The sequence below is a fragment of the Thunnus thynnus genome, chromosome 17 (assembly GCF_963924715.1).
Source record: "Thunnus thynnus chromosome 17, fThuThy2.1, whole genome shotgun sequence".
In the NCBI taxonomy this organism is placed as follows: Eukaryota; Metazoa; Chordata; class Actinopteri; order Scombriformes; family Scombridae; genus Thunnus; species Thunnus thynnus.
Window position 1 is genome coordinate 21,671,628 of NC_089533.1, and position 26,495 is coordinate 21,698,122.

General features: G+C 46.8%; 1 protein-coding gene across 2 annotated transcripts in view; it reads left to right on the forward strand.

The window, feature by feature from the left end:
• Window positions 1-26,495, forward strand: part of tnrc18 (trinucleotide repeat containing 18) — a 59,070-nt gene that overhangs the window by 26,509 nt on the left and 6,066 nt on the right. For both annotated transcript variants that reach the window (XM_067570231.1, XM_067570230.1), the window contains exons 5-29: window positions 239-2,155; window positions 4,651-4,738; window positions 4,901-5,130; window positions 6,128-6,274; window positions 6,850-7,034; window positions 8,142-8,556; window positions 8,808-9,797; window positions 9,944-10,089; window positions 10,178-10,311; window positions 10,443-10,556; window positions 10,667-10,850; window positions 10,943-11,258; window positions 12,448-12,660; window positions 15,458-15,640; window positions 16,127-16,593; window positions 17,072-17,206; window positions 17,939-18,080; window positions 18,176-18,293; window positions 19,038-19,113; window positions 19,476-19,584; window positions 19,891-20,007; window positions 20,935-21,084; window positions 22,176-23,983; window positions 24,096-24,332; window positions 24,570-24,644. In XM_067570231.1, the coding sequence (XP_067426332.1) occupies window positions 239-2,155; window positions 4,651-4,738; window positions 4,901-5,130; window positions 6,128-6,274; window positions 6,850-7,034; window positions 8,142-8,556; window positions 8,808-9,797; window positions 9,944-10,089; window positions 10,178-10,311; window positions 10,443-10,556; window positions 10,667-10,850; window positions 10,943-11,258; window positions 12,448-12,660; window positions 15,458-15,640; window positions 16,127-16,593; window positions 17,072-17,206; window positions 17,939-18,080; window positions 18,176-18,293; window positions 19,038-19,113; window positions 19,476-19,584; window positions 19,891-20,007; window positions 20,935-21,084; window positions 22,176-23,983; window positions 24,096-24,332; window positions 24,570-24,644 (8,696 nt within the window). The remainder of the gene's footprint in view (window positions 1-238; window positions 2,156-4,650; window positions 4,739-4,900; window positions 5,131-6,127; window positions 6,275-6,849; window positions 7,035-8,141; window positions 8,557-8,807; window positions 9,798-9,943; window positions 10,090-10,177; window positions 10,312-10,442; window positions 10,557-10,666; window positions 10,851-10,942; window positions 11,259-12,447; window positions 12,661-15,457; window positions 15,641-16,126; window positions 16,594-17,071; window positions 17,207-17,938; window positions 18,081-18,175; window positions 18,294-19,037; window positions 19,114-19,475; window positions 19,585-19,890; window positions 20,008-20,934; window positions 21,085-22,175; window positions 23,984-24,095; window positions 24,333-24,569; window positions 24,645-26,495) is intronic.

Here is a 26,495-nt window from a genome sequence, read left to right on the forward strand (position 1 = left end):
ATGCAGGTAGTTGTGGAACTGGGCCAACTCTCCAGGCAGAAATGGGCGACATTCAGCTGACGGCAGACCAATTATGGCCTTGATTCTTACTTTATTTCCAAGATATAACATATAGTAGTTTTTCTCCTTCCTGGATATAGCTGTTACAGATCTACTGTTGCTCTGTGTTCACTTTGTGTCGTGCTCATGTAGTGTGTTTGTGTTTTTAAAGTCATGTGTTATGTTTTGTGTGTTTTAGACAGTTTTTACCTGCCGGCCTCTATGAGCCAGTCACCTCTCCACCCCCCATCCGCTCCCCCGACCGCCCCGTCCAGCTCCACGCCCCCCCAGAGGACGTCCCGGGACGGGGGCAGGGACAGGCCTTACCGGGGGGAGAGGGAGAGGGAGAGAGAGCGGGACAGAGAGCGGGAGCGGTTGAGAGAGGAGCAGCGGCCGCACAGCGTGGTGGACCTGACGCAGGACGGGAGGGGCGAGGAGGACCGGAGGGCGAGGAGTGGTGACCGGGAACGAGAGAAAGAGAGGGAGCGGGACACGGAAAGAGAAAGCTGGTCCTTCCATCATCATCACCATCACCACCACCACCACCAGCAGCAGCAGAAGTCACACTCCCACTCCTCCACAGTGGAGCCCAGGTCCAGGCCGTCACCTACACAGTCCTTCCTCCCTCCAGGTGGGGGCGGAGGTGTGGGCAGGTTCCTCGGACCAGAAACAGACAGAGGGGGTCGGGAGGAAGAGGGCGGCTCTCGACCCCACCATAACTCTAACGCTAACTCAAACAACTCAAACTCTCACTCAGACAGACAAAGGAGGAATGACTCTGTGGCCACGTCAGCTGGGACGCTCCACGTCTCCTATGTCCTTCCTCCTGCGCTTCAGCCCTCCAGCGCTGCTCCGCCCCAACCCCCCACACTCAGAGAGTCTATCAGAGAGCAGCGAGTCAGCGCACCTACATATGTGCCTTCTGTAGAGGTTTACGACGAGCGGGCCGGGCCCATACAGATCGCCTCGCAGGCCCGCGACAACAAACACAGAGACAGAGAGCGCGAACGGGACAGAGAGCGTGAGCGAGACAGAGAGCGTGAACGGGACAGAGAGCGCGAACGGGACAGAGAGCGCGAACGGGAGCGCGACAGAGACAGGGAACGGGAGAGAGACAGGGAGAGGGAGAGCTACAGGAGCCTGATGGAACATCCTCGGCTCTCCCAGTCTGGCGATTCAAGCAATCAAAGAGAGGAAGGTTCTGTAATTTGTTCCAATGGTTCCATTGGTAAACGAGGTCAGGATACATCTTACTCATCCAGTCAATCACGGTTCAGTCCAGACGCCAGGGACATGTCTAAACACTCAATCCGATTGGGCGTAGAGCGGCCTGGGGCGGAACCTAAGTGGAGCACCATCAGCCCGTTGGCCAACTATGCCACAAGTCACATGGCTGCCCTCGCAGCACAACACGGACACACACTTTCCTCCCCCCACAGCCAGCCCACACACGCACAAATGTCCCACTCCCCTCACACAGCCCACCGGCCCAACAACAACCCTCACTCCCACAGCCATTCCCCCCAAACACACCCCTCCCAACACGGACACGGGCGTGCAGGTGAGGAGGGGAGTCAGAGACGCTATCTGGACCCATCGGCGCTTTACCGACCCGGGGGGTCACTGGTTGGAGGGTCCAGTGGCGGGGAGCGAGGCGGGGGGTCCAGCTCGGATCCCACAGAGGTTTCAGCCATGCAGAGTCTGATCAAATACAGCGGAAACTTTGCCGCTGAAGGTCCTGGGTCCTCCAGGCACGCCGCAGACACCCGAGGGCCCTTCGGGGGTCTGGGTAGCATCAGAATGGAGGCTGAAGCGGAGAGGGAGAGAGAAAAGGAAAGAGAGCGGGAGAGAGAAAGAGAGAGGGAGAGAGACAGGGAAAGGGTAGCGGTTGGGTCGGGTGGCTCCGGGGCGTTGAGGGTGCCCCCCCAGCTGAAGAGAGAACAGGAGCGGCCGGACAGTGCCCGCTCGTTTGGTCGGGAGGGGGAGGGCGAGGTGCGCCACCCTCCGGTTGGCATCGCTGTAGCTGTGGCCAGACAGAGAGACAGCAGCAGCACCAGTAAACAGAGCAGTGGACCCTCAGACACACAGAGACCCCTGCTGCAAACTGCTATTAAAGGTAATTACGTCTTCTATGTCACTTTAGACCAACAGTTTAGTCCTGTTGCACACGCTGCAGCCTCTCTAGTACAATCTTGTTTTCTGTGAATAGGCTCTGCTGTGATCATGTATGAAAACAACTTTGTCTGTGACAGTTACAACAGATTTTCATTGGCTATAGGTTTGATATAATTGCAGGAGTTCACAGCTGATCATACAAGTCATTTCATATTTTATAGATTCTGGCAAGTTAACTCAAGTTTACTTAATGTATTTGAAATATTTTTCCAATGTGTTTTCTTCTGCTTCTGCTGCTTCCAACTCTGGCGCTCCGCTGTGGCTTCCCTCCCCTCTCGATCGTACTGCAGATCCCCTCAGTTAAACGAACCAAGAGCAAATGATTCCTCATTTGGGTTTCCATGAATAATGGACGATTCATTTCTTTCAGATCAGAGTCATATTTCCTCAGCCCTTTTTGACTTTGAGGTGCTCATGCATGTAATGTGATTGGAATGGTAAAAACAACTTCTCACCCCCCCCCCCCCCCCCCCTCCACACCCCCTCAAATCGCTAATTATGTCACGGGATGTATTTTGTTGAAAGCCTCCTTTTGGCGAGTCCGTCGGCTCTCTGCGCTGCATAGCAATTCCTGCCATAGTGCGCTCTATTCATGCACATCAAGGTCATTCAGCTACAGTGCTCCCTCTCCATCCCTCTGTCTTTCTCCTTGTTTCTGTCTCTCTCTCACTGTCTCTCCTCTTTCTCTCTCCGCTCCGAGCCTTTTCTCTGTCCTCCCACAGTTCAGCCCCCTCTCTCGGGTCTCTTGCTCTTTTCATTTCGCTGAATGTCTCTCTCCTTCCCCACCCTTCCTTTCCTCTCTGAGAAGGTCTTTGTAGAGGCACCTCCCTCCTTGTCTCACCTCAGGCCCCCTGCTCTTTCTCCACTCTTTTCTTCAGCCTGCGGGCTCCCTCCACCTCCCCACCTCCACCTCCACCCTCTCTGCATTGAACATGTCATTACAGAGTGCAGCTAAAAGCTACAAACAAGCCTTGAATTACAATAAGACCATGGGTGCGTTGCTAAGCAATGATCAGTCTTGAGAGTGACGGACTGTGTTAATGTGTGTGTGCGTGCGTGTGTGAGAAAGAGGAATATGAAGGATTGTGTGTGTTTTGTGGGTACAGTAGATGTTTGAGTGTGCATGCACATGCGCCCCTGTCGGGGGTGTTTATTCATTTCCTTGCTTGAGTAGAGTGATTGGTCTAATAGTCTAACAGTCCCTCGCTCTAGGAGCTCTAAATAAACAGCAGAGGGTTTACACAGAAAACACAAATAGATGGAAAGAAGCAGGAAGAGTTTGGGAGGAATAGGCTGACGATAAGAAACACGGACATAGATCGATAGGTTGATAGACGGGAAGAGAGACGTATGGCAGGAAGTAAAGAAGTGAAAAGTGTGAGATGGAGGGAAGATTGGTGACGGAGGAGTGGAACGACAAGGAGAAAGAGGGGGCGTGCAACGCTAATCACTGGCTTTCTGATGCATAGAGGATAGCATGTGGGACAGGCTCCTTGTAACCTTGGTAACAGTCTTGAAACCTCTCCTGCGGAGCATGTCAGGGATTGTTAAAGTCTCTCGTCCCTTTACAGGCTACACACACACACACACGCGCGCGCACACACGCTTCTAGTGCAAAACTGAAGGGTTCAGCACACTTGTATAAAACCTTTCTCTCCATCTCTGCTGCTTGGGGACCTTCAGTCAGTGTTGATGAGATGGAAGAAGGTTAACAGGAGAGAGCGCGAGGAGGAGATCCTCATGTTTATTCTGGATTGCTTCACGGAGTGAGGGGCATTGTCTGGTTGAGTGCTGCTGCTTTCCTCTGCCTTTTTTTTTTTCGCTCTAAATCTGTCTTTTGCCATTGGCCGTCATAGTAAGCAGGATGGGTTTAAGGCTCTGTGTGTGTGTGTGTGTGTGTGCGTGTGTGTGTGTGTGGTAAGGCAGTAGTGGTATGTTCACACATCTCCTGTGGCACTAGACTAATAACTGATAAGAGCTGACACTCAGAGTGAGAGCTGTCACTCTATTTGTGTGTGTGTGTGTGTGTGTGTAATTGTACAGTGTGTGTGTGCACACACTCATTGTGTTCAGGCTGTGGCCCAACATCATATTTTTAGCTTCTCCTTCTCATTTTGACACCCTCTGTTGTGTCATCATTATATAGCCAGTGTCACCTTGTTGCCTCCCCCTCTCTCCTCTGCTGTCATCCATTTTTCGGTTTCTCTTTCTCCAACCTATCTTCCAGCTTCCTCTTACCTCTCTACCATTTAGTTTATCGTCTTTCATAGCTCATATTCATTTCTTTAAAGTGTATTAACATGTGGGATCAGGGTTTAAATGTCACAGGAACTTCAGTGATGCAGCTACTAAACAAATTTATTTGTTACTCTTTTTTTTTCTCTTCCCTTTATCCTTGAACCTGTCTCACCTGCTCCTCCTCTGTCCCCCTCGTAGATGAGGAGCGAGGGGAGGATCGTGCTCGCCATCATGAAGACAGACTGCTGGCCGGCCGGCTCGAACGTGAGCAGGAAAAAGTGCTCAGGTGAGGGTGTGTGGCTGACACCTGAACAGGATGACGCACCATGATTCCTCTGAATTTGGTGTTTTTTAATTTTTTTTATTTTTGTATACCAGTACTTTTTGGGTGCATCTTTTGCCTATTAGCCTGTGCCAACTGTGTTCAAAAACCATCTTTTTTTTCCAGAGAGTCCAAGGAGCTGGCAGAGTTTACCCAGATGCACCCTGCCCCGCTCTCTAGTGGCCTGACACCCAGTATGATGACACCCAGCCTCATGACCCCCAACCTTATGGTGACAGGAGGGGCTGCCCTGGCAGGGGCGGGTCGCTGGCCTCCTGACCCCTCAACTCTGACCTCTCACCCCTGGATGCCCCGGCCTGGAGCCCCCCCAGTCTGGCTCTCCAGCTCACCATACAGTACGTGGACGCACACATGACTGATGACACTTGCTAACTGTCACAAGCACAAGTTTAGATGTTCTCAAAACTGCTCTTGCATTTCTTGTGATACCTTATTATCATGGCTAAAGTCATTTAGTGATGGTTGTTGCAACTTAAATTTATTGGCACACTATTTTCATCACAGCATTGTAGCATCAAGCTGGATAAAACATCATGTGTAGTTTCCACATGCGTGATTCTGTCGTCGGAGATGAATGACCTACCATGTCTTCATGCGAGCCGCTGTTTCATACGTACCAGATGTGTACAGGTGCAGCATTTGTAGTACAGTAGATTTCAATGTCTTTTATGGACCAGTGCCCGCTAAAGACAGTCTAAATCAGTTCAACACTAGCACATGGCACGCTTGCAAAATTCTACATGCGCCTGTTCAGCCTTGTCTGATTGGTGCAGCAGAAAAAGGGAGGTGTTCCCTGTCTGTGGAGCGGTTCGTCCAGCCTCCAGGGGTCGAGTACCACAGACATTCCTGAACTTTGCAGGACATTCCAGACCTGCTCCTCCTGCACTCGCTGTCCAGAAATAACAGCATCAACACACACATACTCACATACTTCTGAGAGTTTACACATACCATCTGAAAACATGGAGAGACTCACACAGACACACAGACACACACACACACACACAGACACAGACACACACACACACACAGAGAGCTCCTCAAGGGCCAGCTCTGTCTAGACACTGAGGGCAAAGAAAACAAAATCCTCTCAAAAACAGCTGAATTCAGTTTGTGCTCCCTTATGTAACTTTTTTTTTTTTTTAACATTATTTCTCCAATGTGGGTATAAATACTGGATGAAGGATGATGCTGAGTAAATGTTAGTTTTAGCTTTACTGAGAAAATGTTTTCATACTTCTCACACTTTTTCTTTGCATTTTCACCCATTTCTTCCTACCCCCCTCCCCATCCCTCCCCCCTCTTTGTATTCCTACTTCCACTCCCATTCAGGCCTGGGTCCATCCTCAATGCACCAGACCCTCCCCCCAGGCTACCCACCCTCTCTGCCAGGTTCCATACCCCCTCCCTACCAGTTTGCCAGGGACCCACAGTCTGGACAGCTAATAGTCATCCCTACTGAACACCTGCCTCACTACGGTACGACAGCCTCTCTCACTATATATGTGTTTGTGTGTGTGTGTGTGTGCATATGGAATCTGAAGTATGTGTGCAGGTTGTTGGTTTATTGTCGCCATGTTGATTTTATTACTTATAAAAGTACTTTCTGTTGTGTTAGAACAAAAATAAATCATTACCGTGTTCATTTAGAGACAGATGTTAGTATTAGTAATTACTGTAAATAAATAAGACCACTGCCAACAATATTGTCAGCTGCCATATGGTGCAGTGAAGTGTGTGCCAGTGGTTTTTTGCTTTACTGTACAAACATGAAGAGGGCGCTGTGATATGCTCATCCTGATTATCCTCTTCTTTAAAGAGTAAACAAAATAATATAAAGCATTCCAGTGGAGGGGTGGGTTGTAATAAAAGTAGAAATGTCCTGACAGGAAACCCTAGTGGCTCATGGGAAATCAAGTCTTCATTTTGAGGAACGGAGCACTAACTCTACCGTCAACATGGGTTTATTTCTTTATCTTTTTAATATAACGAACGTGATGGATGGATTTTAAAGTTTACCGTCTCCCTCACGCCCTCCTCCCGTCGCTCTGCAGGAGGCGACGTGCTGGAGCGCGGAGCCCCGGTGTGGTCGGGGGTGTACGGTACAGGCAGCCCGCTACAGCACGCAGCCCAGCTCCAGCTCCTCTCACAGCAACAGATGCTCCGGCAACAGGAGCTGCTCATGATCCAGCAGCACACAGCGCAGGTCCTGGAGCTGCAGAGGAACGCACAGCTAGTAGTAAGTGGCATTCGTGTCATTACACGCATTAGTAACAAAACTCATATTCAAAGACATTTACATACGTATACATGGCATATGTTGTGTGTGTGTGTGTATATATGCCTGCATATCAACATACAAATATAAAACACAGCGGTCCAGACACTGCAGAGCAACATGTGGTGAGCAGTATGAGGCTTTTCTGTGCATGATATTAGTGTCACATCACATCAGCACTCTGTAGACAGTGTTGAGACAAATACTGTAATATGACATACACACATAATCTCTAAGACAGGGCGATGAGTTACAGTTAAAGGATACAGCTGATATTCTGTATTTTTTATTGTCAATAAATCCAATGGTAAAAAAACAAAACAATGTGTCCATATTGCAACAGTTTCTGGCTTCCCTACTGTCTGTGGCTCTCAGCCCCAAAACCATTTTTCCTACCAAAGACGTAATTCTTTCAAAACACATCACAAATATATAATTCTTTTTTTTTTTTTTTTTAAAGAAAAGAATGCTCTGTAATTTCCCAAATTAGCTGGCCACTGTAGCTTTTAGCAAACATGGCTTAAAAAGGAGTAAATGGTGCATTTGTTGGACTATTTTCAGCCGTGGATTAATACACATTTGGTTTTTGCTAGTGAGTATTTCCAGCAGAAGGACAGTGTTTGTGGGATTGAGTCACAATAAACTGAAGTTCCTGTCTTCATGGTAATGAAGGAACCTGTCAGCTAGTGCAACAATGTGGCTCACTGATGTGTTTTTAATCGTTTTTGGACAACAATGGAGCTCTATTGCTGAAAGGAATGAAATATGTCAGGCTTTGGCTACACAGTTCATTACTTGTTTTTGTCTTTTTATGGGATTTGTTGATAATAAGAAAAATATCCAATGTCACCAGTTTTAAACAGTACATACAAGTAAGAGACAGTTATGTAAGATGATAAACACCCTGCACACGTAAAGTTGAAAAACACATTCAATACACAGCAACAGGAGAGTACAGTCATGAAAATGTGAACCATGCAGACACACACTAATATTTAACACCCAGAGGCTCAGTCTGTCACATAGTACACAGCACATACATGACCTCTCCTCTCTCCTGTGTTTCAGGAGCGTTTAAAGGCCAGCGAGCACCGGCCGGAGATAGAAGACAAAGCAGACAAGCGGAACGCCGACCCCAAACCCCGCCCCTCCTCCATATCTTCCCCGTCTCCCTCGCCCGTCCTACATCCCCGCAAGCCTCCCCCTCCCTCTCGCTCGCCGACCCCCTCTACGTCTTCCCTGACCCCGCTGCCTCCGCTCCCCTCGCCTGTGACTACCCTCAAGTCAGAGGAAGGGGCGCAGAGAGTGTTGTCTCACCCGCCGACACCCCTGCCTCACCCGCCTTCACCCCGCTCAGCCTCGCCGCCCCCGTCCTCGCCAAGGCGGCCTAAACAGGAGGCGGCCGAGGAGGGGGAGGTGGGGAGGAGGGAGCAGAGAGAAGGACAGAAGCCGGCCTCTGCACCTTTTCAAGGCCTCTACTCTGGTGAGTCTAGAAGATCTATGATGCATTGAAAAGTCTTTATCTTTCTGTTTATTATTCTGAACACCTGTATTATGTAGAATGTTTGACATGTTAGGGCTCACCTGCTGTGTGTTACTTTAATTAGCTTCACCGGACTAACATCAGGGTGGGTAGATAAGTTTTCAGCAGTGTGAACTATAGAGGAATGTTTGATATTGTATGAATCTGTTAGTGACTCTAACCTTTCTATTTCTGCTTTACTTTCATGACAGATCTCCCTCCAGGTTACCCTTACCAGTCCATCACTGCCCCATTCGGCTCACCTTTCCCCCCATATCACATCCCAACGCCCACAGCAGCAAACACTGAAGTTGTCCCACCCCATCGGTCCCGCTCTCCGGCCTCAGCCGCCCCTTTACCCTCAGCCCACCACCATATAAGGCTGTTGGACGCGGACATCAAGCCACAGAAACTAGAGCCGTCAAAGGCAGGGCCTTTCCTCAAACAGGAACCAGGCGTGGAACAGCATCAGCTAGACATGACGCCAGAACCTTTGGGTCCTCTTCGTCGGAGCCGCAGCCCCGTCCGAGCCAGCCAGGACAGAGAAGGAGACGGGGAAGTCCTGAAACCTCAGCCACTACCTCTGCTCGTCCCCAGTCCTCCACCGCAACAAGGCAAGAGACTGGAAGAAGTCAGAGAGGAAGAGAAGGAAGGAGGGCAAATCAAAGTGGAAGTGTCATCTTACTCATGTCAGGCAGCATATCCTCTGCCTCCTCCACTCGCAGGAGCCGAGCCTAAAGCAGAGGTCATCAAGGAACCAGACCGAACACGCTATCCATCATCCATCGCTACAGATTCAGACAACCAGGAATCAGCACAGATGTGTGGGTCACTCGAGCAAACCACCAGCGCCGCGTGCGAACCACAACAGCCAGACACTCCAATAAGCTCACACACTCCCAATCAGAAAGAAACTGTCACTGAAACTCCCGTCTATCCTCCCGCCTCCAACTCTCCGCTGCCACTGCTCATTGGTCCTGAGGATCCCATGGCAGGGATGCTTGCCCTACTGACAGCCAGTGAAATGGCTCAGGCCTGCCCCCGCACCCCACCTGCCCCAACACTCATACCGCAAACCGAAGAACCTCCTGTGGGCGCAGACTGCTGTAGCGCTGGTCCTCTGGAGATGGTGGCGCTGGAGGGGATGGCCCTGCTCAGCCAAATGGCCCAGCGAGAGATAGAGAGCATCAGCCTGGAGCAAGGTGAGACGGGATGTGAGAAAGTGAGGGGCGAAAAGTGTGAAAAGAAAGAATTGTTGTTTTGGTTTTTTTTTAAATCTTTTTCTTTTACATTTTACGTTTTAGTTTATGTTCCTCTCATGTTTTAATATTCTCTGTATCCTGTCCAGATTTGGCATTAGAGGGTCTGGATTGTCTTCTTGAAGCAAGCAGACAAATTCTGTTAGAGGCCATAGAGAAACAGTCCCACATTGATCTGCCCAGAACGCTGGACCCCAACAAGAAGTACAGCTGGAGGCAGAGGAAGGAGGAACCGGTAAGATGGAAGAAAAACATCCTGGTCATCCACAAATGAAACGCGTCAGTTTGTTTGGAGTTCTCACAACCGTCTCTCTTCCCTGCAGCTGTACAGTAAAATGTCTATGGATGTGTTGGACGCAGTGGAAGTGGAATACCGTGTTCGCCTGGCTGAGCTGCAGAAGACATATAAGGAGAAGCAGAGAGAGATGAGCAAGCTGCAAAGACGCAGAGACAAGCGGTGAGTGTTATTCCGCACAACTCACGCCGTCAGCATGAACGCAGGCGCACACGCTCACTGTGAGAACCACATACAAGATGAATCCCCAGACATACACACACAAACCTATAACTCCTTTATGCTTATGTCAGTGAGCGGCAGCAGCAGGAGGACGAGAGGCGGAGTCTGACCCGACGGGGTAGAGGACGACCCAGGAAGAGGAAACACTTGGCCACACCTCCCAAACTGGACAGCAGGCCTGGAAAGTGAGTGTTACCCGCAGCTCAATTCAGCCAGTTTTTCTTCAATTTTGTAGGTTTTTCTAGAAGCATCTCCAGTTTTTAGTTTATAAAGTGCAAATATTCCCATATCTCAGGGTGGGTAGGACGGTGCAATACTCTGAAGATTCTGAAGCCGGCGAAGGGCAGAGGAAGAGGTTTCGGGTGTCCAGAGAAGAAGAGGAGACAGAAGCAGGAAGTGGAGGAGTGAAGATGAAAAAGAAGAAAAAGAAGAAGAAGAGCTGGAATGACCAGGAGCCATCCACCAGTCACGCTCTGGAGGTAAGCCACTTGAAAGTCGTTTTGATTTCGCCAGCAGTGTTATGTCACTGTTTGCGACTGACTTAATGAAATGTTTTCTGCGGCGTCCTCAGGTGTTGAAGACGAAGCGCGGCCATATGTGCGAGCAGGAGCAGCTGGCGTCGGACCTCGACAGAGCGCTTTCGCTCTCGCAGCTCGGCTCGCTCAGCGCGTCTCGCAAACTCGCCTCCAACTCAAAGGTAGACCGGCCGAAGGGCAAGTCCGCGGAGAGTCGGATGAAGGAGCGAGGCGTCCACTCGTCCGCCAAAGGTGGGAAACACAAGATGGCTGCCAAGACTTCCGCTTCAGAGACCGTCCGGAAGGTGAAAGGTCAGAAGAAGACTGCTTTGTTCTCTCCCATGAGATCAGAGCTCAGCAGCTGCTCCAACAGTGAGTACCTGGAGACAAAACATCTGACACAACTGGTTTAGTCTCTGATGTGGTCAGATCAGAACTGATAGAGTCCAAGTAACGTTTCCAGACATCAAAACACTGTTTTATATGAATTACTGTTGCAAGTGATGCATACCATTTACATTCAAAGTGAGTTGGGCCCATCTATGTCCATGCAGATACCTTTCCTGTTAAAAATGTTAAAGGATAGGGAATATTCTTTATTTCTCTTAAGCAGGTAAGTTTATTTTAGACCTTGGATAATATATTTGTTTGACTAAATGGACCTTGAGCTAAGATTATTTTGTCAAACTCTATTTTTCTTATTGTCAGCCAATCCCATGGAAAGACTCAAACCAACAATGAACTGATTGTCTGCGCAGCCAAAGCCTGATATTATCTTATTCCTCTGCACCGTCGAGCTCCATTGTTGTCCAAAAACGATTAAAAACACCAATGAGCCACAGCGTTGCACTGTGTGACACGGACATGAACATGGGCACTGTTGTTTATCTCATTGTGACTCAATCCCACATACACATCATCCTGCTGACATAAACACTCACTAAATTTATCCACCGCTGAAAATAGTTCCCAACAAATGCACATTTTACTCGTGTTTGAGTAGCGTTTGCTAAAGCTACAGTGCCCAGATGTTACATTACCCTTACCTATATATTTGCATAAGATTTTATAACAGGAAAACAGACTAACACATTGTTGGTTTCAGTCTATGAGAAAATATACACAGACTAACACCAGCCTTATCCTTTAAAAACAGATTAGCTCAATAATAAAGGTAGTCTATCTCACATTGAATACTTTTATTTCATTTTTTGAGGATCTTTCTTCATATATAACCTCAGGATGAGTCATACACTGGTATGTTTCTTTAAATCAAACCTTGCATGCGCCCTATCCTCTTGAGATCTGCATATTGGATGAAGTTGACAGGATTGGGAACTACTGCAGGCTGTTGGTTGAACACTTAATCATTGGCTCATTGTTTGACAGCCTCAAACCCATCATGTCATCCAGTTATGTTAGAAATATCATGTTAATTCACTTTTAGTTTGCAGAATCTTTGCAGATTCCTCCCAGGTTGTGATGTTGAGGTCAAAGAGGAATCTTCTTGGTGTCTGACTCTTTCTTTCATGAATCATTAACCACACTCTCTCTGCACCAGACTCCGATTCAGAGGAGCACAATTCTGCTCGAGGGGGCTGGCCCCCTCTCTCAGGGACGCGTTCCCACGGCAACCTGGCCAGGAAGAGGCGGTCCGCATCATCGCCAACATCCCTGCTATCCAGTCAGAAGTCTCAGAAGAAGAAACACAAGCACTTATCCCTTCTGCTGGAGGAAGCGGGCCTCAGCTCCTCTGACGACTCATTCGACCAAGGTTACTGACCAAATCTTACAGCCCCTCGCTGTCGAGTCAGACAATACTGTCTTTGAGCCTCGTCACACAGCTTGTGTCTTTGTTTGCTTTTCGCTAAGGCAGCTATTTTCAGAATGTGCTTTAGCTTGACGATCCCTACCTCTCTTGCTGCTGGCTTCTCTGCAAAAGTTGCCTTTTTTTTAAAAAAAAAAAAAAAAAAAAAAAGAGTTGACCTATTTCTATGGTGTTTTTTTATTGCCTGGATTGCAAACCGTTTTTGTAGCATTTGTACATTGAAAATTGTGTGAATTGTGAGATTTTTTCATAAAGTTGTATTGCCGTTTGGTACCTATAAGCTTTATTAAAGGTGTTGATTTGATTGGTACAGAAAGCGAAGCGCTGTGGTCCTTGTGTCTGCTTCATCTGTCTGTCCGTCTCTGTCAGTCTGTCCAGCTGCCACTGCACCTCACACATCATTTAGAGTGCTCTGTTCCTCAAATATCCCTTCAGTTGGAAAAGACTGTTCAGCTTCAGGCTTACATTTGAGAAACGGAAACATTATATGTAGAAGATTAGTTGAGAGCACACAGAGCTGAATCTGATTGGACAGATAAGAAGAAGTTTACTTCCTGGTCAGTTTAAATGGTCATAACAAAGAAGTATAATGATAGTTGGCTCATTTTCAAATTTTTTTGAGATGGTTAGTTACATTTGCATCAAACTAAATGTGTATTGATGATGTGGTGGTTGATGTTGTGTTACTACTCATTCTAAACTTCTTAATGGCACCGAGAGTGATTGAATTAGACGTTGGGGATATTTGGACAATAGAGCTCCTCCTGTTTGTCTACTAAACCTTCAAATAACCCTTTTCCCTTTTACGTTGCTCTCTCAGACACCTTGCTCTGTCCTCTCACCTTTCCCTCCTCACCTTTGAACCCCCCCTTCCCCTCCCCTCCGTCCTACCCATGATGCTTTGAGTGTCTCTCAGCCTGTTCCATGTGCTTGTGCCGCTGCTGCTGCGACATTACAGAAGCTTGGCAAGGACTAGCGCAGCCTTGAGCCTACGCTACCTCGCTACGGCTAGTCTACGCTGTGGCTAAAGCATTGCTTAAGCTAGACTGTGCTAAGGCCAGGCTGCGCTCTCGCCGCCGCGCTGCCCCGCCCTGCCTGAGGCCACACCCCTGTCACCTGCTCTGTAAGTAGGAAGTGCCCCTCTATTTTTTTTTTTTATTGACCGCTAACATGGACTATGCTGAAATTGAACTTCATACACAGAACATTAACTTTTAGCGTAAATTTTTTTTTGTTTTTTAGTTTTCGTATTTTTTCACTCACAAATTAAAGCTTTTTAAAGAGAGCCATGGTTACCCCCGCTTAACCTGCGTAATGTCTCCTTAAAGGAAGACTTTTGGTGCTCGGCTGGGACAGAGGATGTAACCATGGTTACTCAAACTTCATATGAACATTATACCAAGGGGCCTCACAGGGCTGTCCTCTCAGTGCCTGCCTGTTGTATCGTCTGCTTGCTGCTGTTAACACATAGTGGATTCACAGTATCACATATGCACCAGATCTGGCTCCTAAAATAACTGTTTCCAACAAATTTAATCAAATTTTTAAATATTTATTCTATTAAAATATTCTCCTGCACTTGGAGAATCAGTTGTTTGATTGGATTCTCTTTCTACTGTTGTTAAGTCAAATAAGCCACGTAAATCAAAAGAGTTCTTGTTTTGGTTAAAGAGCAATTTAGCATAATCTGAAAATCTCCAGTGATGTCGCGGTGTACTCCAGTACACCGTGACATCACTGATGGGTGTGGTTACAGGTGCAGCAAAGCGCACTTCTGACCACACCACAGACTTGAACCCTTCAACGAGAGAGGGCAGTAAAACACAACAACAACATCAGCCTGGTGTTGAGTTAATAAAAATCTTTATAATCACACACTGTAACTAATTTTATGGCTGATATTTAACGCTTTAATGTTTGTAAAACTAAAAAATGAATAAAGTGTGTTATCTGTGGTGCTTAGTGGTTGAAGAAACCCTGTACTGTGCATCCACCCTCAATGTTAACACTCCTAACCCCTGAGGAGATGCTCCTCCTGTTCATCTGTTGGACCTAACTGCTAACTGCCAGCAACACACAGCTAACCAGCAGTATGCTAGTGTGTGTGTGTGTGTGTATGTGTGCCGCTGCCTTTTTGTGTGCTCCACTAGCTTGTCAGAGTTCGAGAAAGAAGTTGGTCATTGCAGTTTTTCACTTCTCTCTCTCTGTCACATTCTCTGAAGGATCTTTTAATAATAAATGATATCTGAGTCAGAGTTTCAGCTCATATGGTCTCAGCAGCTGTGTGTGTGTGTGTGTGTGTGTGTATGTGTGTGTGTGTGCGTGCGCAACTCACATGCATGTATGCTGTAAATCGCAATTTTTCCTGCTGTATCTTGCTTACTCAGCGTTGCAGGCTGCAGTGGTTTGGACAGTCTGTCTCCTCTCTCTGCTGTTGTTAATGATCAGCCTACATGTTAGGGTGTGTGTATCTGTGTGTGTATCTGTGTGTGTGTTTGTGTGTGTGCGTGTGTATATCTGGGTACTCGTGTAGACAACCTGTTATTGTAAGGTCGAGGCTGCAGGGCTTAATTCAGCCTCTATAACTAGCATCTTGATGGTTCTTCTTTTGTTACTTCATCTTCTCTCTGGTGTACTTTGTGTCTGCAGTCAGTAGAAACAATAGGAAGTGATTTGACCTTTGGCCCAGACCTGCGCTGCAGCCACATTTGTCTCTGAGCTGAAAATCTTTTGTCTGAAACAGAAACCTCTGAGGACGAGGATGACGACGAAGACAACGAGGAGGAGTCGGATTCGGACGACGGTGGCTGCGAGGAGAGCGGACTGGGTCTGCTGGCCAGGTTTGCGGCGAGCGCGCTCCCTGTCAGCTCTGCACCTTTGAGCCTCCTCCATGATGGCAAACACCGCAGCAGGCAAAGCACTCTGGGTAAAAAAAACACAGCAGACACAAATGAGTTGTGTGCAAATAAAGAGAAGATTTTTTGTAGAAAGTCTTGAGAAGTAGCAACAAAAAAGAGAAAAACACATCTTAAATGTGTCCTGTTCTGCACAAACTCTGCTGTTACTGATTTCACAGGTTCCCCTGACAGCGTTCCAGACTATAATTGTGTTTTTTTGTGGTTGAGCAGGTTCAGCGCCCGAGCATTTGTTCAGAATTATGTTATTGATTCATTGTTAAATATTCATTCATTTCTAATTGTCACATCAGGGTGCATGTAATGATTCAGTCTTGAATTATGTATTAGTCTCAAATTGATCAATAGTCCTATTCACAGGGTTATTGATCTCAGAGAATCTAACACCTCAGTTTATTACTGGCTTCATGTTTATGGGAGGGTGTGTGTGTGTGTGTGTGTGTGTGTGTCAGATAGGAAGAAGAGTCTTTATATCATGTGACCCTCTCCTCCTTCAGGTTCGTCAGAGTGTGAGTGGTCAGACTCCGGCTCGGACTTGCGGCTGAGAAAGTTCCCCTCTCTTCTGCACGGCAAACGCTCTGCCCCAGAGCTGCCCCTGTTGCCCCCGGCAACCCGCCGCATCGACCAGACCAGCCCCACCAAGCGAGATGAAACGCTGCCAGTCAAACAAAAGCCTCTGGCCAAACCGCGCCCCTCGCCCCGGTCGCCGCGGAGATTCAGCTTCGACCTTGCCAGCAGCTCCGGGTTCGGGGGCTTCAGCGAGGATGAGGGCTGGAACCGACGACGCAGCGAGAGGATATTCCTCCACGACGCCACCACCTCAGCCAGTCAGATGCCTGTGTCAACCTCTGCTTCCACCAGTCAGAGCTCCTCTTCCTCCAGCTCAGCCCCACCTCTCACCCCGAAGCCCACCTCCAGACCGAAACCCACTCCGCCCAGCAGAGAGGGGAAAGATGTGGTGAAAGTAAGTCAATAATTCATCGGGTTGTTCCTCGCCAACTGAGACGAGCCTGAAAAACAAAGAGGCTCTGGCCTTTTTTCCCCCTCATCTTCCCTTTCTTTCTTGTCATCATTTTACTCCTCTCCTCCTCCTTCAAACTCTGGTTCCCTCACAAGCTTTTGTCTCCCTTGACACCTCTGTCTGTGTGTGTGAGAGTGTGTGTTTAAGTGTGTGTGTCAGAGTGCCAGCAGGGTTTCCCACTACTTCAGTCACTGCAGCACTCCCCTGCTGTCTGTGTCGTGTTGCTGACAAGAAAGGACAACTGCAGGCTGCCTGGCAGCATCCCACCCTCTGTGTGTGTGCGTCCGTGTGTGTGTGTGCGTGCGTGTGTGTGTGTGTATGTGCAAAGATGTAAATCTGTCCAGCAGATCCTCAGCACCGTCATTCATTCATTCATTCATATGCATGTTTTTAACTCTGTATTGTGACTTCTGTAAACCAGAAAAAGAAGCTGAAGGACTCTCCTCTGCCTGTGAGCCCGTCCACTCTGTGCAGTCCAATCACAGACAGCCCCGTGTCTCTGAGCCTCAGCCCGGCACGCAAGAGCCAACCAAAAGCCAAGACCAAGGCCAGAGAGGTCAGTTGGATGATGGATGAGGTGCAGAGTCATTATCGATGTAAACTTAATTATCCTGGCAAGGACAAAAACCAGAACATTTTTAGTTATTAGGCATAAATGTGCACACACAATCATTACTTTCTAGACCGCACAAACAAACGTGCTTAGACACATGCAGACACGCATGCAGGAACAATACGTTTCAAGAAATTAAAAGATTGCTTGTGTTGTAATTAACACTCTTGTTTGTTTACTGAGAGAAAAAGAAAACCTCTTGTATTGTGTGATTTCTTTCAAAGTGTTGCATTGCTCTCCATCTGCCACCAGGCAGAACTCTCAAGAGTTTGTTTTGGAAACACCAAAGGTAGCTAAAGTGTTTGTAGGGCTGTTTTTGGTGGTGGCGGTGGGTAAGATGTGCGTATCAACAGAAATGATTGTGTATTCAACAGCTTAATTGTTGTAATATGTTACTGTTTCACTTTGAAAAGTTAACTTGTGGTGTATCAGCCTGGTATTTTTTTGGGCTGCCACAAATTAAACTTAAGTAGCAGATTCACCTTGCAGAAAGTCAGGTTCAATCCACGTTCAGATGTTTGTGAGACAGATTTCACTTCTTGATTTTGCAAAATATCTGTTTTTGAGGGAAGAATCATCTTTGCTTTTGGAATATAACTAACAAATTGCAGGGTTTTTTTCTTTAAATGAATAATTAGTATAGTGAAATTAAAGCTTTTGCGTGTGTTCTTGCAGCCTTCCAGGGGAGCAGTGAGCCGGCTGATGGAGAGCATGGCTGCAGATGAAGACTTCGAGCCCAACCAGGACAGCAGCTTCAGTGAAGACGAGCTCCTCCCACCGCGTAGCAACAGCGTGTCAGAGAGATCCTCGACACCCGGTCAGTACACACAGACACTACTTACACACCTGAGCTTACACGCTAAATAATCAAATGCATATTAATTAACTGCTTGCATGTGGTGGTGTTTTCAGCGCCAGTACAGTGTGTACTGGATAAGGATTCTCTGGTGGACGGACTCAGAGTTTTGATCCCGATGGACGACCAGCTGCTGTACGCAGGACATGTGAACACTGTACACTCACCTGACATGTGAGTACACAAGCAGATGTTTAAACTTCAGGACGTACAAAGACCGGTGCACAAAGATTGACTTGTAGCTTTTAATAGTGCAAACAAATGTATGTATTTTCACTACTGAAGGCGACCAGGTGCAGTGATTTCCTGCAGGAAATAGTCTGGCTCATAACACCCAGTAAAACCACAGCTTGTTGTTTTTACACTTGGGTTTTTGTATGGATTAAACATACAAGATATAACATGTTATTAAGTGAGGAGCCAGGCTAGCTGTTTCCTCCCGTCTCTATTCTTTGTGCTAAGCTAAGCTAACCGACTGCTACTAGCTGTAGCTCCATATTTACTGGACAGATATGAGAGCGGTATCAATCTTCTCATCTAACTCACAGCAATAAAGTGAATATTTCATGAACAATTCCTTCACACTTGAACAAACTTGCAAACATGAAAACACAAAGCGTTACATTTAGATCTACTTTTGGTCATTTAGCTGGCGCTCAAATCCAGAGTGGCTTAATTAAAGGAAAACAAATAGACTAAAGCCCTGTTCAGACAGGATTAATATTCCAGGGGGATGTGGGTATAAGCTGTGCTCTGTGCTGGACAACAACTGAGCCAAAAGTACTTTAATAGTAAAAGGCAGCACATTCCTCCGCCTGCTTCATATTAAATCAGTCAGAATCAAGGTAATGTATGTCTGGCAAAGAGACTACTGCAAAGAAAGCTGATGAAAGCTCTTCCCATAATCCCTTCCTGCAGATACAGCGTGGTGGTGGAGGGCGAGAGGGGGAACCGACCACACATCTACTGCTTGGAACAACTGCTGCAGGAGGCTGTGAGTAAACTGGATGAAATCTCTGTGTTTATGTAAGACTAAATGCTCTACAGCTCTCCCTATTTCTGGTGATACTTGAGATAGGAGCCACTTAGCAGTTAGAAAAGTGCAGGGTGTAAAGTGAAAGTTAAGGGTCTAGTACGCTTGAAACAAACTATGATGTCCTGGTTGCCTCCCTGGTCTTGCTACATCGACTCTTTCTTCGTCTTTTGCACGTTTTTGTAGTCTTGATGAAATAAATCGGGCTCTGTTTGACGAGCCGATGCACACTTTGTGCGAAGTACTCCGAGGCCCTTAGCGTGTGTGAGTGGCTGATGCTGTGTTATGTTGACAATTAAGAGTGCTTTATCCTGTGTGTGCAGATCATCGATGTGAAGCCTCCATCCGTGCGCTATCTCCCAGAGGGCACCCGCATCGCTGCCTACTGGAGCCAGCAGTACCGCTGCCTTTACCCTGGCACCGTCGTCAACGGTACAACAGCAGCACGCAAACACATACACCCAACACTTACATGATAAGACAATTTAATTGTAACTGGCAGGACAAATAAATATAAAAGATCTTAACAGAGCTGCTCCTTCAGTGATCCTATAATCTTGAGGAATCTGATGGTAATGGAAACATCACTGTTCTGTTCTTATTGAACACTTTAAAGTCATGGAGGTTGAATGCGGAAGTTGAGAGTGATTAAGAGTGAGTGGGTGTGATGCAGTTGCTCAAATCAAAACACAAACACCAACACTGATTTGTGAACTTGTTATTTTTGCATATTAACAGGAAGTTCGGATGTCGACGAGAACGATGATCTCATCACGGTGGAGTTTGACGATGGCGACACAGGCCGCATCCCCCTCTCCCACATCAGACTGCTGCCGCCAGACTACAAGATCCACTGTGAGCATGCACACGCACACACACACATACACACATACAGTGACATCTCAGCCAGTCATGACCTCATTAGATTTTTCCTGTTTCCACTCTCAGTTCTCTGTTGAAACAAGGAAGGAGAAGAGAGAATAACCCTAACCCCCAAACACATACACACACACACACACGCAAACCATGATATATTTACCTTGTGTGTTTGTGTGTGTGTGTATGCGTGCAGGCCTTGGATCATGTTTGTTGCTCTGCGTGTGTGTGTGTGTTGATGGTTTTAGCATAAGTGCATAAGTGTTTTCCCAGTAGAGTGCTGCTAACTTACAGATATTCCGGTACATCTCTATTCTTTACACTGGTGTGTGTGTGTGCATGCGTGTGTGTGTGTAGTTGTACCTAAGTGGATGTGTTTTCCAGGACTAAAGCCTGATCTGGGCTTCGTGAGTGTCCACATCACATACAGAGAGGAAAATAGGGCTTCCAAAAGGAGAGAAACAACCAGAAGCACTTAGCTTCCAAAAATGAAAATATTGAATGCTGCCTGCAGAAGAGCTTGACGCACATTGTCTGTCTGCATGTTGCATTACAGTCTTTGGCTTCATGTGTACTTGTGTGATTTCTGCACACCAGGAGCTTGAATAAATATTTTCCTTTTTGTAAGCAAGTTCAACATGCTTGATGTTGAGGCTTTGTGGGGGAACGAACACTGTAGAGTGCACACAGTCAAAAAGACACACAGTAATAGCCCTGAATAGTCGACCATGTTGGCTGCCTTTAAGAGGTGGAAACTTTGCAGGTAACAGACAACAACACGCTTTCATTCAGGTGTTTTTTTTTATTATTATTCTTGTTGAGAAGTTTAAAAAGCTGAGATTTCCTGCAGTCTTGAAGAGAGCATGAGGAGCACGTAGGTTAAGTGTGAACTCTGCTTCTGTCCAGGCGCTGAGCCGTCCCCTGCACTGCTCGTAGCCAGCTGCTCCAGGAGGAGAGTCCGCAAATGCAGCAAAGAGGGCAAAGAGGCAGGACCGAAGCCGGATGAAACTCCAAAGATCAAAGGAAAACCTGGTCGCAAACCCAAACCCAAACCAGGTGAGATAAACCAACTGCTTCCTCAGGAGAGATGGATGGATTCATTGAGTAATAAAAGTCTTTCGTCACTTCATTTGGGTTGGAACATTTAGTTTAGTATCATCATTACTCTGCTTACTAATTTTTATACTAACCAGCTGCTTATCCTACTAATCGATACTATCTTCTGACTCTAATTCTACTTGAATGTGTCAGTGAAATAATTGGTAGTATAATAATTGGACCAAACTTGATAAATCTCTTAAGAAAAAGAATGTAATGCTTCCCACAGGAGGTAAAAATAATGGAGGGAGTGCTTAAAATAAAACTAGTGCTCTGTGCATTAAGCGCTGCCATCACTTTTGCCTTCATTTGAGCTATGCTGCCTTCTTTCTTCTTTGAGTAATTCCACGGGACCAGTAAAGGACATCTCCTCGTACTCCGGAGCCAAATGTGTCTGCATAACGTCATAAAAAAGAGATGGATTTCACATTATTTGGCTCGGTGCTCATCATGGAAGTGCACAGTTTCTCCCCTGACTGCCTTACTTATCCATTTAAGACGGTTGAAAAAGTCTCTCATTTGTGTTTGGTATCAGGAATAATGATAGAAATCAGTTACATGCAGTTTGCTGCTGTCGTTATTTTACATGTTTAGCATAAAGACCACTAAAGAAGTAAAATCAAACATATTTTTGTCATGTTCCTTTGGGTTTTTTGTCTTTTAAAAAAATAGCTCAAGGATCGGAAAAGTCTGTCATCAAACATCTGATATTTGACCATCGCTGTCATCTCTATCAGTTTAATGAATTTGCTCAAACAGCCTCTTTGTTGTTCCATAGTGCTCTAAGTCTGTTATTCTTGCTGTAATATATGGTATGTTGCATGTCTGATTTGCTGACGCCGGTCTTGTTTCTACTGGCTAAGCAGTTCCTAAATGCACTGTTTTCATTTCTGAATTGTATCCTTGCTGATTTGTCTACTGTTCTCAGCACGTGAGGCTGCAGACCACAAAAATCATGAAGCCGCACAATGAAAGCGTCAGCATATCCAGTGTAAAACCCATTTACAGTGTACTTGGGCCAAACTTCTGTATTGTTTTTCCTTTACCAGAGACCTCCACGAATCCAGATGGCCGAGACAAAGCTGAACCTCCATCTTCCTCCACCCAGCCAGCAGAGAGACCACAGGCTACAACCAAGCCTGTCCAGGACAGGACCTCCTCTGTCCAGAAAGCAGCTCAAGATAAGCCCCGGCCTGCATCCCGGCCAACAATGGGAACCCAGGCAAAACCAGGCCGCAAGAGCTCCACCACGTCCCCCGCAAGTAGCCCCACCCTCCCCAACCCAGTGCCCAGGAAGAGCAGCTCAGTCTCTCAGACTTCAACTGCGAAACCAGCCCGTACTCTCGCTCCTTCCCTCTACCCCTCCACCTATGGAAAGGTCCTGACTGTGGATCTGTACAGCGAGCCCAACCTCAGTTCATACAACAGCCAGCGCAGAGAAAGAGAGAATAACTGCAACGTAAGTCCCACCACCAACAGACCGATGTCCAGGCCCAGTATGGCATCATCTACCGCATCAAAGCCCAGTGCTTCATCTACACCTAGACCCTCTTCTGCTTCCACACCCAAAACCAAATCCTCCTCGGAACATCACAGCAGCTCCAGACCCAGCCTCAGCTCTGGACTCATACCCAGCCCCATCTCCAGGCTGTCAACAAGCAAATCCAGCTCTTCGCTGACTCCCAGACCGTCATCATCATCCTCACTGTCATCATCATCTGCCCCCAGGCCTAAGCTGAAGATGCCGTCCGACCAGCTGTCCTCCAGATCCAGCTCCAGCTCCATCTCCAGGCCCAAGCCCAGTTCGGGGCAGAGTGACATTGGCTCTGTGGTGCGACGGAAGCCCCCATCCGCAGAGCCCCTCGTGAAGCTTGACCATGAAGGCGTGACGTCTCCCAAGACCAAGAAGACCAAGGCTCTGATGTTGCTGGAGGGTCGGGGAGTCCGACGAGATCACACCCCCATCGCCACTGCCACGGCCACAGCCAATCAGAAACTGCTAAAAGCTAAGCTGAGAGCTCCAGACAGAGAGAGTGGTGTGCCAGAGAAAGACTCCAGCTACAAAGCAGCGATGTCAGCTAAAGAGAAGGCAGAAAGTCGTGGAAGTGGTGGTAGAGGACAGGAGATGGACACAAGAGAGGAGAAGGGTAAAAAAGAGGAGAGAAAGGAGGTGGAGAAGAGAGAGGAGAGAAAGATGAAAGAGGAATCTCAGAGTAGCAGCAGCTCAGAGTCGGAGGAAGAAGCGGAGAAAGGGAAGATGAAGCAAAAGAAGAAATGCACCTCCAGCTGCTCTTCCTCTTCTTCATCCTGCTCCGGTTCTTCCTCATCTTCTTCATCATCGTCGTCTTCATCGTCCTCTTCCTCTACTGATGACTCGTCCTGCAGCTCAGATGAAGAGAGGACCCCTACTCCTCCACCAGGCCCCGTCTCCCCACCTCCAGCACAAGACAAGCCAAAAGAAGAGACGAAAGAAGATGACGATGATGAGGATGAAGAAGAAGAAGAAGAGGAGGTGAAGAAGGAGGTGGAGGTAAAAGTGGAGGAAGAAGAAGAGCCGTCTCCTCTCTCTCGATCTCCCTCCCCCTCAACATCTCCGACTCCTGCTGCTCCTGCTCCGGCTAAACCTGCTAAACCAGCCACCGGAAAAGGCTCCGGGCAAAGGGGCCGTCCTCCAAAACCGAAGCCCAGCGGAGGAGAGGGGAAGGTGGGGAGACCGAAGCGGAGAGAAGGGGTACACCTCCCCACAACCAAGGAGCTGGCCAAACGCCAGAGGCTTCCCAGTGTGGAGAACAGGCCCAAAATTTCTGCTTTCCTCCCAGCCAGACAGCTCTGGAAGTGGTTTGGGAAACCCACTCAGGTGAGGAGAGAAATCTCATGTAATTAGTAAAAAACTGCGGTCGTCATTTTGAGAGACACTGCATTCATCCATATTTATCCCTCATTTCACTCTGTGCTCCTCTGATCCCCAGAGACGTGGTATGAAGGGCAAGGCTAAGAAGCTCTTCTATAAAGCTATTGTGCGTGGCCGAGAGATGATCCGCATCGGTGACTGTGCTGTCTTCCTGTCCGCCGGGCGGCCAAACCTACCCTTTATTGGCCGCATCCAGAGCATGTGGGAGTCCTGGGGCAGCAACATGGTGGTCAGGGTCAACTGGTTCTATCATCCAGAGGAGACAAACCCTGGCAAGAAACTCACTGACAAGAAGGTAAGAGCCTGAAGTTTTTACTTTGGGTCAAAAGAAGGTCAAACTGTGAATTAAATGTAACTAAGCAGAGCGGTTATGAAGAAATAACTGGTATATTATGAACAGACTATATAGTCGTGTACACCAGATTCATTCATAGCCATTAAGTCATCGACATTTTTTTTACCAGACTGAATACATTGTGTGTTTTGTAAGTTTGAAGCTTTTTCCTAAATGTAAAACTTGTTTCGTCTTCAGAACTGGGATCAGATGTGCGGTCAGTCTTTACCAGCAGCTCTGCACTCTTCCATTCAGAGGAAAGACTTCATGGAGGTGAGGAAAAAAATCAATTATTTTACCTGTGGTGTTCAAACCCCTTTTTATTCTAACCATACAGTAGACTAACAGGAGCGTGGACAATATGGTTTACTGATTAAATGTAGTAAATGTTATCAGACAACAAAATACATCAGTACACTATTAGTTGAATAGAGTGCAAATGTATATATATATAAATCCATGTTTGAGGCAAGAGGGCAGGAGTTCCTCAGTGACATCCCCTGGCCAGAGAAAAATTATGATAATAATAATGAGAGGAAGACAAACAGTGTGACAAGACTTAAACGAACTAGAAGTCATTTTTAAATAAACCTCAGCACTCTGGCTCTAACCTACATCACTGCTCTTTGCGGTTGAGTGGGCGTTTCCATTTGGAAAAACCTGGAAAGGAATGCAGGCGGAGTCGTCCTTTAAGCTGGATGCCTCCGTGGAAACTGAGAGAGCTCACAAGAATGGAAAGTTCAGAGGTGAAGGTGAAAGGCCGGGATCAGTGGTGATCAAGCTGTTGCGTTTTAAGGACAAACAGCTAATCCTGGCCATGGCAAGATCTAACCTGAAGAACACTTCAGTTTACATCAGCAAGGATTTTTCTGAATGAGTGAGGAAGAGAAGAGCTGAGCTACTACCTGCAATGAAGGAGGCAAGAGGAGATTCTGCTATCATCAGCTACAACCACCTAGTTGTGAGGCCAAGGAGCAGTGACTGAGCAGAGAGAAAGCCCCCAATCAACCATATAAACTGTACTGGATCATTGGTTAATATGAAGTTGGGAAAGCATGGTACCGAACCCACTGGAAAAAGTTATAAATAAATAGCTCATATTAATGTCAGGAGTTAAAGAAATAAAGTTAATGAAATATCTATAATAACTTAATTAAGAGTGAAAATATCAAGCCATATTCCCACCAAGGTTAGACCGGACCTGATGGTTCCTAGTACTGAGGCTCTTTGGTTGGAGGTCCATCTCGCTCACCGTAAACAGATTTTTGTTGGCTGTGTCTAAAGGCTCCCAAGTGCAAGTGTCCAATATGTAGAAGAATTATGTTCTGTGCTGATGAAGGTAGCTGATATCAGTAAAGAAATATTTGTCCTTGGTGACTTGAATATAGATTGGCTGTCGGATTCATGCCAACTTAGAAAAAAGTTGAACAGCACTGCACTCAGTCGTAATTAACTCAGATGGTGAAGAAGTCAGTCAGAGTGCATTGTGATTATTCTGAGCGAACATCTGCACCTGTATTGACCACATATTTACTAATAACGTCAAATTATGCTCTAAAGCAGCATCTGTCCCTGTACGGTTTAGTGAGCATAATATTGAGGCTATAGTCAGAAAAACCACAGCTCCCAAAGCAGGGCCTGAAGTATGAGGTATAAGAGGTCATGTGGAAGATTTTGTGAAAATGATTTTGTTAGAGATATAGAGAATGTTGAGTGGAACCAAGTGTTGGCATTAAATGAGGAGGAAAAAGCCAAAAGTTATTTACTGAACAACCTCTCCATGGCTGATCAACATGTCTCATTAACAACATTTACAGTAAGATGTAATACAGCATCATGGATTGATGAAGAACTGAGGGAGTTTATGCATAAAAGAGACGAGCTAAAAAAAAAAAAAAGCTTCAGTAGATTCTAAAGGAACTGAAAAGTGGCAAATGTACTGTGTAATGAGAAATAAAGTTACAAAGTTAAACGGAAAGAAGAAGCATTTTATCAAGGAGAGGAAGAATGATGGTAACAAACTTTGGAAAACCCTGAATGAAGTAATGGGCAGAGCCAAGAATAATGCACCTTCTTTCATTGAGGTTAATGGGATTTTCTCAACAAAAGCAAAGAACATTGCAA